Genomic DNA, 15,857 nt, shown 5'->3' with positions numbered 1-15,857 from the left:
TATATGATGCAATTTGTATAAAATTCTAGAAAATGTAAACCAATTTATAGTGACAGAAAGCAAATCAATTGTTGTCTGGGATAGGCTACCAGAGAGATGGAGAAGGGGGGGGGGGGCTACAATAAAACACAAGGAAACTTTGTGACACAACAGATGTTCATTATCATGATACTGGTGGTAAGACGTGTGAAAACAAAAATTTTATTCTACTCACTTACTAATGAAGGAACCAGTAAGATGTTAAATAGGTTCAAAGGAGAATTTGAGGAGGGGAGATTTATAGATTGGTTTGTCAAAGGAATACTGAAATGAATTTGCTAATAGTTAAAAAATCTGATTGATGTGTTATAGAACAATAAATAGTAACCTTTATAGTTATTTTTCCTACTGGATAAAATCCACTTGTATTGTTGAATAACAATCTATTTGCATTACTCTCAGATAAGAATCATTGTTACTTGTTTTCTATAAGCCAATCTCTACTTTTACAGAATTGTAAAATCTAATCAACAATAAATACGTAATCAAGCAAAGGTACACATCCCTAGAAAATCACATATTCCTTTGGGAAGGGGAAGTAAAAGATACCCAGTGATCTCTTTTGACTATTTCTAAGTTCCAGATAAGTTTTCATCATATCTGTAATACAAGATGATAGTTGTTAGTGTTAATGAAGAAGATACTAAAGGAAAGGTAAATTTCTCCTATATTAAATCCATGATAATTGAATTCCTATAGCATTTTTGTCTTCATACATCATTAAGCAATGACCCATGTACTGTTTTGTGATTTTCCTCTTACTGTTGCTTTGAAGTTTTTGAATCATCTATTTAATATTCTGTACATTTATCTTTCTTCTGCAATTTGATTGCAGGTTTTTCAGAAGAGAAGCCATTCTAGCTACTTGTATTCCCTGTTTTACCTAGCATAGTGTATTGCACACAGTAGAAATTCAATTAACAGTAATTGATTGAATGTGATGTATTCTTGGAACTAAGCTATCTATTTAAAAAATGGGTTATCTTCTTGCATTTCAGCACAGTTAGGCATCTAGTTGCTAAAACTTTAATTTTTTAATGATACCTATGCATCCATTAGTAATGGTATATTCTTTATCTCTTTTTTTTTTTCTATTAGTGGTGATTTACTCAGAATAGAAGGAAAAATCCTACATTCAATTTTAGATGAAGTTGTTTTCAAGCTTTTATCAACTCCTAACCCAGTCATAAGAAGTACTGCTACAAAGCTCCTACTGCTGATGACTGAATCCCATCAGGAAATTTTGATTTTACTGAGACTAAGTGCCTGCTACAAAGGTAGTGCATATATTCTTTCTTTACTGGAGAGTATCAAAAAGACATTTTTATTGATGGTTTATGGAAAATAAAATTCCTATATAGTTTTAAAGTTTTTATTTAAATTCTAGTTGTTCACAGGCAGTGTAATATTAATTTCAGGTATACAATTTAGTGGTTAAATAGTGATGGGGATTAAACAGTGTACTCCTTGTTGTTATAGAAGTATTCAATCACTAAAATTCTTGTATTTTGAAAAAAGTCAATAAAGTGTGCAGATAAAACCCTATTACAACAGATACTAATTCAGGGAAAGGTCTTTATATATAATCAGGCTAGCTCCATGTCTCAGAGATGTTTATGGTACTTTGTTGATGAGGTTACAATGGATACTTACTCCTTCTCTAACAAAAGCAAACAAAAAAAGTTGTGTATGAAGTATACCATATAGTATAGTAAAATAATGACCATAAAGACTGGTGACCTTAACAAGATGAACTTTACCAGAGAAAATAGAGCTGTGCTTGAGAGACTGACAGCCCTTTTGATCTTAACATCAGTTAATATTTACTCATCAGATCTCTCACTGCTGTTTCTCAAAGCAAACAAAAAATCTTCCTCACCTCTAAAATCAAATGCATATACTCACTAATGCAAGGCCATATCATGTGGAAATTTTTAAAGGGTAGAACATTACATTATGATGTATTTAGTATTCAGACTTACAGAGGGTCTCAAATCATGCCTGATAACTTACCTTTCAGTCATTACTATATGAACATTTTAATTATTTTATGTTATAGGAATAGAGAGGGGGAAAAGGTGCCAATAACAGAGCTCTTTAATTGATACTTGCCAGATACACATTTTTAAATTCTGTAATTAGATTTCTTCTATAGAAATGTGACCATCATTTGCTTCAACATGGATAGAACTGAAGGGTATTATGCTGAGTGAAATAAGTCACTTGGAGAAAGACAATCATCATATGGTTTCACTCATGGATAATATACAAAATAGTGAAAGGGATTAAAAGGGAAAGGAGGGGAACTGAGTGGGAAAAATTAGACAAACCATGAGAGACTCCTAACTCTGGGAAACAATCAAAGGGTTGCAGAACGGGAGGTGGGTGGAGGGATGGGGTAACTGGGTGATGGGCAATGAGGAAGGCACTTGATGGGATGAGCACTGGGTGTTAGTTATTCTATATGTTGGCAAATTGAATTTAAATTAAAATGAAAAAAATGTGAATGTCTAACAGACTTCATTATAAAGGAATTTCACTTGAACAGTTCATCTCCTATTCTCAATAGAACTTACTCAGTTTCCTCAAGATATTTTACAATTGTTAATACTGCTGAGAACTTGAGTTTTGAAGAGAGCATAAAGACATGGACAGATCCATATGGTGGCTTCCCCCCTTATACACCCAAGGGCATTTTACTTTATTTTGAATACACACATTGTAATACACCATTCCAGTGTGCTTAGAAATAGTACTTATCCCAAAATAAAACATAATATAGTAAATGCAGTATTTATAGCATGTCTCGTATAATAATTGCTCAGTAACCTATTGATTTGCCCCAAATTACGTATAATACTGTATATTTTAATTTAGTAGTATTTTCTTTAAGAATGACTAATAATAACCTGTTTAAATACTTCCACAATATAGGCATTTACTCAGTATGTTAAAAATGTTTCTGTTTAAGATATTTATGTTCCAACAGGAAAAAAAAATCTCTACTCTTTGACTTACCACAATGATCCCACTTACCTTTTTTTAATTAAAGATATTGAGTAGACAGCCTTTGCATCAGATGAGCACATAAAAACTCTTAGAGAAATATCCTAAAGATCTCAATCTTGAAATCTTTAAGAAAAAGAAAAATCAGGTGATTAATCTTGCTGTTGTATTCGTTTCTAAACCAGACTTTTTAACCTCTAATTAATACTGATTAGATAACAAATCATATTTTATTATTAAGTGTTGTGCCTTTGTTATTCCATTTCAGGACTCAGAAGTCTATTAAACAAACATGAGCCTGGGACAGAGTTTAGTCAAGAACTTGGACAGCTTATTGCCCTTTTAACCCCTAAGGTCTATCAGGAAGTAGAAGATCAGGTAATAAATTATAAAATTAATTTGAATATTTGCTGACATTTCAGTAAAACATTTTAGTTTCAAAATACTGGAGAGTGGTAGCCTCTTAAATCTTTTATTTGCTGTCTTTTCTCTTTTCTTATCTCCCCCCTCCCCCCCACAGTGTTCAGAGCAGTTGGTGTTCTGATGTGTGATGAGTGAAGGAGCCTTTATGGACCAAATTTTTAACCGTACAGCTTTTTTTTTTTTTTATCCTGTTCCAAAAGTTCTTTATCCTCTTGAATGCTTGAATAAGTGAGGCCCAGCATGAGTCAAGCAAAGTCGGTAAAGCATTAAAGAAGCAGAATTATAAAATCCTTATAAAAGGAATAGAAGGAATAGACATAATGTTAATTAAGGAGAATGCAGAGCTTATCAACTATATCTTGAATACATTGTGGATCTTGTCTAATGTACCTCCTTTGGGAGACCAGGTTTAATATTCTTAGAGCTTACCTGTCCTGGATCTATGAAATTGTTGCCTCCTGCCCAGCTTATTAGAGTTAGAGATTAATACTTGCCCAGGCCTCATATTTTATTAAGAGGTTAATTGCTAAAAAAGACTTTTGTGGAGATGTCTCTAAATTAATTCTGGCCTTTAATTTCAGAAACTACATCAAGCAGCTTGCTTGATTCAAGCTTATTGGAAGGGTTTCCAAACTAGAAAAAGATTAAAGAAGCTTCCATCTGCTGTGATTACTTTGCAGAGGAGTTTCAGGTAAAAAGTTTTGGTGAGGGATCCCTGGGTGGCGCAGTGGTTTAGCGCCTGCCTTTGGCCCAGGGCGCGATCCTGGAGACCCGGGATCGAATCCCACGTCAGGCTCCCGGTGCATGGAGCCTGCTTCTCCCTCTGCCTGTGTCTCTGCCTCTCTCTCTCTCTCTCTCTGTGACTATCATAAATAAATAAAAAAAAAAAAAAAAAAAAAAAAAAAATTTAAAAAGTTTTGGTGAGAGGAATGATGATCTCAGAGGACAGCTATATCTTAGTAAAAACTTAGGGTGCTTTTTCCCTCTGATTTTTTTTTTATGTTTCTTTTGCTCTTTTTTTAAATTGAAGTATAGTTCATATACAATATTATGTGTCAGTTGTACAGTGATTCAACATTTATATACACATTGTGAAATAATCATCATATCACGGTAAGTCTAATTATCAACTGTCACCACATAAATGTATTACAATATTTTTTACTGTATTCCGTATGATGTACTTTACATCCTTGTGACTTATTTTATAACTGGAAGTTTGTACCTCTTTTCACCTATTTTGTCCATTCCCCTACTCCTCTCCCCTCTGGCAACCACCAGTTTATATCTGTTTTTATAGATTTGTTTGTTTTGTTTACTTAAAAAAAAAAGATTTATCCACTTAGAGAGTGAGCATGAGCAGGAGAAGGAGGGGGAGAGAGAATGTCAAATAGACTTCACGCTGAGTGTGGGGCTTGATCTCACAACCCTGAGATCACAACATGAGCTGAAAACTACAGTCAGACACTTAACTGACTTTGTCACCCAGGCACCCCTTTGTTTTGTTTTTTTAGATTCTACGTATAAGTGTGGAATCATAAGGCATTTGGTTTTCTCTGACTTAATTTCACTTAGCATAATTCCTTCTAAGTCCAGCTATGTTATCATAAATGGTTAAGATTTCATTCTTTTTTATGGCCGAGTAACATTCCATTGTATTTATATACCACATCTTCTTTATCCATCTATTGATGGACACTTAGGTTACTTCCATATCTTTTTTTTTTCTTTTTTCTTTTTTTTTTTACTTCCATATCTTGACTATTGTAAATAATGCTGGAGTGAAGACAGCATGCATATATCTTTTTGAATTCGTATTTTCATTTTCTTTGGATAATTATACTTAATGGATTTGCTGGGTTGTAAGGTATTTCTAGTTTTATTTTTTTAAGGAATTTCCATACTGTTTTCCATAGTGGCTACACCAATTTACATTCGCACCAGCAATTGCTACTGGGGTTCCCTTTTCTTCACATCCTTGCCAAAACTTATTTCTTGTCCTTTTTATATTAGCCATTCTGACAGATGTGAGGTGATTTCTCATTGTGGTTTTGATTTGCATTTCTCTGATGATAAATGATGTTGAACATTTTTCATGTATCTTTTGGCCATCTATATGTTCCTTGGAAAAATGTGTATTCAGGTTCTCTACCCATTTTTTAATTGAATTGTTTGAGGGTCATTTTTGGTGTTGAGTTTGGATATTAACCCCTTATTGGATATATCATTTGCAGACATCTTCCCCATTCAGTAGATAGCCTTTTTGTTTTGTGGCTGTTATATCATTGTATGAAACCTTTTCAGTTTGACATAGTCCTTATAGTTCATTATTGCTCTTGTTGCCCTGTCTGAGGATGCACATCCAAAAAAGTATTACTCGGGGGTGGGGGGGGGGGCAAGATGGTGAAGTAGGGTCCCCAAGTCACCTGTCCCCACCAACTTACCTAGATCACTTTCAAATCATCCTGAAAACCTACGGTTCGACCTGAGATTTAAAGAGAGAACAGCTGGAATGCTACAGAGAGAAGGGTTTTCGCTTCTAGAAAGGTAGGGAGGGGATCCCTGGGTGGTGCAGCGGTTTGGCACCTGCCTTTGGCCCAGGGCGCGATCCTGGAGACCCGGGATCGAGTCCCACGTTGGGCTCCCGGTGCATGGATCCTGCTTCTCCCTCTGCCTGTGTCTCTGCCTCTCTCTCTCTCTCTCTGTGTGACTATCATAAATAAATAAATAGATAAATAAATAAATAAAAATTTAGAAAGGTAGGGAGATGGAAAAATAAATAAATAAAAAAGAATCAAGTGGGGAGGGGCCCCTGCGAGGAGCTGGGCTAAGGCCCACCGGGAGAGCCTCCGGGACAGGAAGCCCAGCCCCAGAGAAGCAGGAAATTTAAAAATCCGCACCAGATTCTTCCCAGACAGAAAGGCGCTTAGCCGGGAACTCCGGCAGAACCGCAGGAGGGGCAGTGGAGTCTCCACAGTCTCCCAGAGTCACTAACAGAGGAGGTGCGCCCCAGGGAGAGCACCACACAGACCGTGGGCCGAATTCCATAAAGGGCTGGAGCGCGCACCCTGAAGGGCCTCAGGAGAAACTCAGGCCGCGGTTCCGGGCTGAGGGGGCTGCGCCCTGCTGCCTTCGAGAGCTTCGGCCCGGGTGCGTGATTCCAGCAGCACAGGCCCCAGATCCCCGGGAAACGGGGGACACAGCCCAGGATCCTGTGCTCCCCCAGGACAGGCAGAGGCGGGGAGGGCACAGGACAGCGAGGAAGCTCCTGCCTCCTGGCGCCCCCAAGCTGTGAAGGTCAGCAGGCTCCATGCACCGAGAGCCTGATGTGGGATTCGATCCTGGGTCTCCAGGATTGGGCTCTGGGCCAAAGGCAGGCGCCAAACCGCTGCACCACCCAGGGATCCCAGGGATCCCTATATTCAGGGTCCTAAATGAGAAGAACATGCAGCCACGGGGATCCCTGGGTAACGTAGCGGTTTAGCGCCTGCCTTTGGCCCAGGGCGCGATCCTGGAGACCCAGGATCGAATCCCACATCGGGCTCCTGGTGCATGGGGCCTGCTTTTCCCTCTGCCTGTGTCTCTGCCTCTCTCTCTCTCGCTGTGTGCCTATCATAAGTAAATAAAAATTAAAAAAAAATAAAATCTTTAAAAAAAAAAAGAACATGCAGCCACGAATACTCTATCCAGCAAGGCTCTCATTCAGAATAGAAGGAGAGATAAAGAGTTTCTAAGATAGGCAGAAACTGAAAGAATATGTGACCCCCAAACCAGCTCTGCAAGAAATATTAAGGGGGACTCTGTAAAAGAAAAAGGAAGTCCAAAGAAATAATCCACAAAAACAGGGACTAAATAGGTATTATGAGGACACAAAATTCATATCTTTCAATAGCAGCTCTGAACATGAATGGGCTTAATGATCCCATCAAAAGACGCAGGGTTTCAGACTGGATAAAAAAAGCAAGACCCATCCATTGGCTGTCTACAAGAGACCGATTTTAGACCTAAGGACACCTACAGCCTGAAACTGAAAGATTGGAGAACCATTTACCATTCAAATGGTCCTCGAAAGAAAGCAGGGGTAGCAATCCTCATATCAGATAAATTAAAGTTCATCCCAAAAACTGTAGTAAGAGATGAAGAGGGACACTATATCATACTTAAAGGATGTATCCAACAAGAGGACCTAAGAATCATGAATATTTATTCCCCTAATATGGGAGTTGCCACGTATATCAAATAATAACCAAAGACATACTTAGATAATAACACACTATTTCTGGGAGACTTCAACACAGCACTTTCTACAAATGACAGATTTTCTAAGTACAATATCTCCAAAGAAATAAGAGCTTTAAATGATACACTGGACCAGATGGATTTCACAAATATTTACAGAACTTTACATCCAGACGCAACTGAATACACATTCTTCTCAAGTGCACATGGAACTTTCTCCAGAATGGACCACATACTGGAGAAAGGGCTTAACCTATACCAAAAGATTGGGATTGTCCCCTGCATATTTTCAGACCATAATGCTTTGAAACTTGAACTCAATCACAAGAAGAAATTTGGAAAGATTTCAAACATGTAGAGGTAAAAGATCAAAGGGTCAACCAGGAAATTAGAGAAGAATTAAAAAGATTTATGGAAACTAATGAGAATGAAGATGCAACCATTCAAAATCTTGGAAAAAAACTGGAAAAAACTCAAATGCACAAGCTAACTTGCACCTAAAGGAACTGGAGAAAGAATAGCAAATAAAACCTATACCCAGCAGAAGAAGAGAGTTAATAAAGATTCGAGCAGAACTCAATGAAATAGAGACCAGAAGAACTGTGGAACAGATCAACAAAACCAGGAGTTGGTTCTTGGAAAGAATTAATAACATAGATAAACCATTAGCCAGCCTTATTAAAAACAAAAGAGAAAAGACTCCAATTAATAAAATCATGAAAAAGGAGAGATCACAACCAATACCAAGGAAATACAAATGCTTTTAAAAACATATTATGAGCAGCTATACACCAATAAATTAGGCAATCTAGAAGAAATGGATGCATTTCTGGAAAACCACAAACTACCAAAACTGGAACAGGAAGAAATAGAAAACCTGAACAGGCCAATAACCAGGGAGGAAATTGAAGCAGTCATCAAAAACCTCCCAAAACACAAAAGTCCAGGGCCAGATGGCTTCCCAAGGGAATTCTATCAAACGTTTAAAGAAGAAACCATACCTATTCTACTAAAGCTATTCCAAAAGATAGAAAGGGATGGAACACTTCCAAACTCGTTCTATGAGGCTAGCATCACCTTAATTCCAAAACCAAAGACCCCACCAAAAAGGAGAATTAGAGACCAATATCCCTGATGAACACAGATGCAAACCTTCTCAACAAGATAGTAGCCAATAGGATCCAACAGTACATTAAGATTATTCACCATTACCAAGTGGGATTTGTCCCCGGGATGCAAGGCTGGTTCAACACTCGTAAAGCAATCAATGTGATTGACCATATCAGCAAGAGAAAAACCAAGAACCATATGATCCTCTCAATAGATGCAGAGAAAGCATTTGACAAAATAGAGCATCCATTCCTGATCAAAACTCTTCAGAGTATAGGGATAGAGGGAACATTCCTCAACATCTTAAAAGCCATCTACAAAAAGCTCACGGCAAATATTGTTCTCAGTGGGGAAACACTGGGAGCCTTTCCCCTAAGATCAGGTACAAGACAGGGATGTCCACTCTCACCACTGCTATTCAACATAGTACTGGAAGTCCTAGCCTCAGCAATCAGACAACAAAAAGAAATAAAAGGCATTCAAATTGGCGAAGAAGTCGTCAAACTCTCCCTCTTCGCCGATGACATGATACTCTATATAGAAAACCCAAAAGCCTCCACCCCAAGATTGCTAGAACTCATACAGCAATTTGGCAGTGTGGCAGGATACAAAATCAATGCCCAGAAGTCAATGGCATTTCTATACACTAACAATGAGACTGAAGAAAGAGAAATTAAGGAGTCAATCCCATTTACAATTGCACCCAAAAGCATAAGATACCTAGGAATAAACCTAAACAAAGAGGTAAAGGATCTATACCCTAAAAACTACAGAACACTTCTGAAAGAAATTGAGGAAGACACAAAGAGATGGAAAGATATTCCATGCTCATGGATTGGAAGAATGAATATTGTGAAAATGTCAATGTTATCCAGGGCAATTTACGCGTTTAATGCAATCTCTATCAAAATACCATGGACTTTCTTCAGAGAGTTGGAACAAAGCAGGAAGGACTATCCACTGGAAAAAGGACAGTCTCTTCAATAAATGGTGCTGGCAAAATTGGACAGCCACATGCAGAAGAATGAAACTGTACCATTCTCCTACACCATACACAAAGATAAACTCAAAATGGATGAAAGATCTAAATGTGAGACAAGAGTCCATCAAATCTTAGAGGAGAACACAGGCAACACCCTTTTTGAACTTGGCCACAGCAACTTCTTGCAAGATACATCTATGAAGGCAAGGGAAACAAAAGCAAAAATGAATTATTGGGACTTTAGAGAAAAAGCTTCTGCACAGCAAAAGAAACAGTTAACAAAACTAAAAGACAACCTACAGAATGGGAGAAGATATTTGCAAATGACGTATCAGATAAAGGGCTAGTATCCAAGATCTATAAAGAACTTATTAAACTCAACGGCAAAGAAACAATCCAATCATGAAATGGGCAAAAGACATGAAGAGAAGTCTCACCGAGGAAGACATAGACATGGCCAACAAGCACATGAAAATATGCTCTGCATCACTTGCCATCAGGGAAATATAAATCAAAACTACAATGAGATCCCACCTCACACCAGTGAGAATGGGGAAAATTAACAAGACAGGAAACAACAAATGTTGGAGAGGATATGGAGAAAGGGGAACCTTCCTGCACTGTTGGTGGGAATGGGAACTGGTGCAGCCACTCTGGAACACTGTGTGAAGGTTCCTCAAAGAGTTAAAAATAGAACTGCCCTATGACTCAGCAATTGCACTGCTGGCGATTTACCCCAAGGATACAGATGCAGTGAAACACTGGGACACCTGCACCCCAATGTTTCTAGCAGCAATGTCCACAGTAGCCAAACTGTGGAAGGAGCCTCAGTGTCCGTCTTAAGATGAATGGATAAAGAAGCTGTGATATATGTATACAATGGAATATTACTCAGGCTTTGTTAACAACGAATACCCACCATTTGCTTCAACATGGATGGAACTGGAGGGCTATTATGCTGAGTGAAGTAAGTCCATCAGAGAAGGACAAACATTATATGGTCTCATTCATTTGGGGGATATAAAAAATAGTGAAAGGGAATGAAGGGGAAAGAAGAGAAAATGAGTGGGAAATATCAGTGAGCGTGACAAAACATGAGAGATCCCTAACTCTGGGAAACAAACAAGGGATGGTGGAAAAGGAGGTGGGTGGGTTGGGGTGACTGGGTGACGGGCACTGAGGGGCCACTTGACGGGATGAGCGCTGGGTGTTATGCTAGATGTTGGCAAATTGAACTCCAATAAAAAATATACACAAAAAATAAAAAATATTACTGAGACTGATGTCTAAGAGTTTATTGCCAGTGTTTTGTTTTAGGAGTTTTATAATTTCATGTGTTACATTTAGGCCTTTAATCCATTTGGTGTTTATTTTTGCATAAAAGACAGTGGTCAAGTTTATTCATTTGCGTGTAGTTTTCCAATTTCCCCCAACAATATTTGTTGAAGAGACTATTATTGTATATTCTTGCCTCCTTTGTCATAGATAATTGACCATAGGAGTGTGAGTTCATTTTTGGGCTCTCTTCTGTTCCATTCATCTATATGTTTATGTGCCAGTACTATATTGTTTTGATTACTGTAGCTTTGTAGTATAGTTTAAAATCTGGGAACATGATACCTCCAGCTTTATTGTTCTTTCTGAAGATTGCTTTGGCTATTCAGTATTGAGGGTCTTATATGGTTCCATACAAGTTTTAGTATTCATTTGTACTAGTTTTGTGAAAAATGCCAATGTAGAGACTATATTGAATCTGTACATTACTTTTAGTATGGACATTTTAACAATATTTATTTTTCCAATCCATGAGCACAGTATATTTTTACACTTAATTTGTGTCATCTTCAGTTTTTTTCATTAGTGTCTTAACAGTTTTCAGAATACAGGTCTTTTACCTCCTTGGTTAAGGTTTATTCCTCGGTATTTTATTCTTTTGATACAATTTTAAATGAGATCGTTTTCTTAATTTCTCTTTCTGCTGCTTTGTTATTAGTATATAAAAACACAACATATCTATAAATTAATTTTATATCCTGCAAATTTACTGAAATCATTCATTCTAATAGGGTTTTTTTTGTAGAATCTTTAGGGTTTTCTATATGTAGTATTATATTCAAGCAGGAGAGTTATGTTCTTATCTCATGGAATTAAAGAATAAATCTCGCAAAAGAGACTGAGTAAAGCAATGAAGTTCATTAAGCAAGGATACAGAATGAGCTCTCAGGCGTGAGAAGGGTCCCTACAGGGTTGTGCCATTGAAGGTTTTTAGGCCAGTCTTTTATTGAACACTTATCCAGGGAGCTTGTGGCCTTGAGATTCTTGTGGCCTTGAGATTCTTAGTTTGAGCAAGGACTATTGATAATGACTTACTTAATGACTTCTGTCTTTGTGGTCTGGTCATTTTCTGTGATTACACTGTAGCTGCCAAAGAAAAATACTCCCTACTCCCTAACATCCCGGGCCAGATGATCTGGTCTATTTCCTTATCTCTGGTTTCCTTATATCTCAGCATTTTTGGATTTGTTTTGTGAGCCTGATTTCATGGCCCCCTACCTATCTCTCCCTATCCCTTACTCCACATCATGTGGAAACAGTGACAGTTTATTTCTTCCTTCCCAATTTGGATTCCTTTTATTTCTTTTTCTTTGTTTGATTGCTGTGACTAAGACTTCTAGAATATGTTGAATAAAAGTGGTAAGAGTGGACATCCATGACTAGTTCCTAATCTTAGAGGAAAAGCTCTCTAAGCTTTTCTGATGTTAGCTATGAGTTTGTCAGATATGTCCTGTATTATTTTGAGGTATCTTCCATCTATACATACTTTATTGAGAGTTTTTTTGTCCTTAAATGCCTGTTGAATTTTGTCAGGTGCATTTTCTGCATCTATTGAGATGATCATATGATTTTTTCCTTTGTTAAAGTAGTGTATCATGTATTTGATTTGTGAATATTGAACCATCCTTGCATCTGTGAAATAAATCCCACTTGATGTATGTATTGATGAATTTGATTTTTTAATGTATTTTTAATGTATTGTTGAATACATTTATTGAGGAATTTTGCATCTATGTATGTCAGGGTTATTGGCCTATAATTTTTGTAGTGTCTTTGTTTTTGGTATCAAGGTAATGTTGGCTTTGTAGAATGAATTTGGAAGTGTTCTAAATTTTAAATTTTTTGCAGTAGTTTGAGTAGATATTAACTCTTCTCTAAATGGTAGAATTCACATGGGAGCCTGTTGATCCTGGACTTTTGTTTGTTGAGAGCTTTTTTGATTACTGATTCAGTATCATTACTAGTAATTGGTCTGATAAGATTTCGTTTCTTCCTGATACATTCTTGTAAGATTGCGTATTTCATTTTTTCTAGATTGTCCAACTTATTTCTGTGGTGTTACTTGTAACCTCACTTTCATCTCTGATTTTATTTGGGCCCTCTCTTTTTTCCTTGATGAATTTGCTAAAAGTTTATTAATTTTGTTTATATTTTCAGAGAAGCGGTTTCATTGGTCTTTTCTATTTTTATTTATTTTTTTACTATTGTATTTCTGCTTAGTCTTTATTACTTTTTTCTTCTGTTAACTAAGGGCTTTGTTTTTCTTTTTCTAGTTCTTTTGTATAAGATTAGATTATTTTAGATTTTTCTGTTTTTTGAGGTAGGCCTCTATTGCTCTAAACTTTCCTTTTGGAATTGCTTTTGCTGTATCCCATAGATTTTAGAATGTTGTGTTTCATTTTTATTTGTCTTAATTTTTTATTTCCTCTTTGATTTCTTTGTTGAACCATTGGTTATTTAGTACCATGTTTAACCTCCATGTGTTTGTGTTCTTCAGGTTTTTTTTTTCTTGTAATTGATTTTGAGTTTTATACCATTGTAGTTGGAAAAGATGCTTGATATGTTTCAGTCTTAAATATGTTGAGACTTGTTTTGTGGCCTATCATGTGGTTTATCCTCAAGAATATTCCACGTACAATTGAAAAGAATATGTAGTTTGCTGTTTTGGGATGGAGTGATCTGTATATATATATATATATATATATGTTAAATCCATCTGGTCTAATATGTTGTTTAAGTTCACTTTTTCCTTACTGATTTTCTGTCTGGATGATCTATTCTTTGATTTAAGTAGTTTATTAATGTTCTTGCTATTATTGTATTACTGTTATTTTCTCCTTTCATATTTATTAATATTTGCTTTGTAGATTTAAGTGCTTCTACGTTGATTGGGTGCTTATATATATTTATAACTGTTTTATTAATATAAACATAAACATATAAATATAAATATTTATTTATAACTGTTTTATTTGCATGGAATATCTTTTTTCCATCCCTTTATTTTCAGCCTATATGTGTCTTAGATCTGAAGTGAGTCTAGTAGGCAGCATGTATATGGGTCTTTTTTAAATCCATTCAGTTGCTCTGTGTCTTTTGTATTGTCCACTTATATTTAAAGTAATTATGACAGGTATGTACTTATTGCCATTTTGTTGGTTTTCTGGTTGTTTTTGTAGTTCTGTTTTTTTCTTCTCTTGCTCTCTCTTCTGTGATTTAATGACTTTCATTAGTGTTATGGTTGGCTTTTTATTTTTTGTGTACCTATCATAGATTTTGGGTTTGTGGTTACCATAAGGTTCATATATAACATTCTAATTATGGTAGACTATATTAAGTTAATAGTCGCTTAAGTTTGAACACATTCTAAAACATTCCCCCATCACCATGTTTTTTGTTTTTGACATATATTGTATTAGGTACAGTTCACTTTACTACTTTTGTCTTTTAACATTCTTACTAGCTTGATAAATGGTTCATCCATTGTCTTTATATGTTTGCTTTTACCAATGAGATTTTTTTTTTCATAAATTTCTTTCTTCTAGTTATAGCCTTTAGCTACTTAAAGGAGTCCCTTTAATATTTCTTGTAAGTCTGGTTTTAGTGGTGATGAACTCCTTTAACTTTTGTTTGTCTGAGGAACTTTATCTCCTATTCTGATTGGTAATCTTGCTGGGTACTCTTGGGTATAGATTTTTCTTTTTTCTTTTTTTTTTTTTTTAATTTTTATTTATTTATGATAGTCACACAGAGAGAGAGAGAGAGAGAGAGAGAGAGGCAGAGACATAGGCAGAGAGAGAAGCAGGCTCCATGCACTGGGAGCCCGACATGGGATTCAGTCCCAGGTCTCCAGGATCATGCCCTGGGCCAAAGGCAGGCGCTAAACCGCTGCGCCACCCAGGGATCCCGGTATAGATTTTTCTATTCAGAACTTGAATATATCATGCAACTTCTAGTCTGCAAAAATTCTGCTAGAAATCAACCTTGAAGGTGTTCCCTTGTTACATAACTAGTTGTTTATCTCTTGCTGCTTTTAAGATGCTCTCTTTTAATTTTTAATATTTTAATTATTGTGTATCTTGATGTAGACTTCCTTGGGTTAATATTGTTTGGAGTTTCTTTGCTTTGTGGACATGGATGTCTGTTTCCTTCCTCAGGTTAGGGAAATTTTCAGCTACTATTTTGTCAAATAAGTTTTCTACCCCTTTCTGGGACTCTACTCATCTGAGACCCCTGATACACATATGTTAGTACATTAGATTTTGTCCTAGAAGTTCTTTATTCTAATTTTTTCAAGTTTTTCATTCTTTTTGCTGTTCAGCTTGAATAATTTCCACTCTACTGTCTTCTAGATTGCTGATTGGCTCCTCTGTGTTGTCTAATCTATTGATTTCCTTCTAGTTTATTTTTCAGTTTGTTTATTCTTTAGCTCTGATTTTTTTTTTTAATATTTGTTGAAGTTCTCACTGTGTTCATCTATTCTTCTCCCAAGTTTAGTGAGCATCTTCATAACCATTTCTTTGAATTCTTTATCTGGTAGATTGTTCATCTCCATTTCATGTAGTTCTGAAATTTTTTCTTGTTCTTTCATTTGGACCATATTCCTCTGTCTCCTCATTTTGCCTGACTTTCTATATTTGTTTCTATGTATTAGGTTGATCAATTCCTGGTCTTGAAGAAGTAGCTTTATATAGAAGGTGTCCTGGAGGGCCCAGAAGCACAG

At 36.4% G+C, this 15,857-nt stretch overlaps 2 protein-coding genes across 4 annotated transcripts in view; one reads left to right on the top strand and one right to left on the bottom strand.

Annotated features, from left to right (window-relative positions):
* Nucleotides 1-15,857, bottom strand: part of EAF2 (ELL associated factor 2) — a 189,162-nt gene that overhangs the window by 64,237 nt on the left and 109,068 nt on the right. Inside the window, exon 2 of the mRNA XM_049105516.1 lies at nucleotides 3,076-3,171. The gene's annotated coding sequence lies outside the window, so the exon portion shown is untranslated. The remainder of the gene's footprint in view (nucleotides 1-3,075; nucleotides 3,172-15,857) is intronic.
* IQCB1 (IQ motif containing B1) overlaps nucleotides 1-15,857 on the top strand; it is a 66,422-nt gene that overhangs the window by 30,231 nt on the left and 20,334 nt on the right. For all 3 annotated transcript variants that reach the window (XM_025475734.3, XM_049105514.1, XM_025475744.3), the window contains exons 8-10: nucleotides 1,138-1,316; nucleotides 3,314-3,423; nucleotides 4,050-4,159. In XM_025475734.3, the coding sequence (XP_025331519.1) occupies nucleotides 1,138-1,316; nucleotides 3,314-3,423; nucleotides 4,050-4,159 (399 nt within the window). The remainder of the gene's footprint in view (nucleotides 1-1,137; nucleotides 1,317-3,313; nucleotides 3,424-4,049; nucleotides 4,160-15,857) is intronic.

This window comes from Canis lupus, chromosome 33, assembly GCF_003254725.2.
Source record: "Canis lupus dingo isolate Sandy chromosome 33, ASM325472v2, whole genome shotgun sequence".
Lineage (NCBI taxonomy): Eukaryota > Metazoa > Chordata > Mammalia > Carnivora > Canidae > Canis > Canis lupus.
The sequence above is the reverse complement of the archived record's forward strand: the minus strand, read 5'-3'. Positions and strand labels throughout refer to the sequence as shown.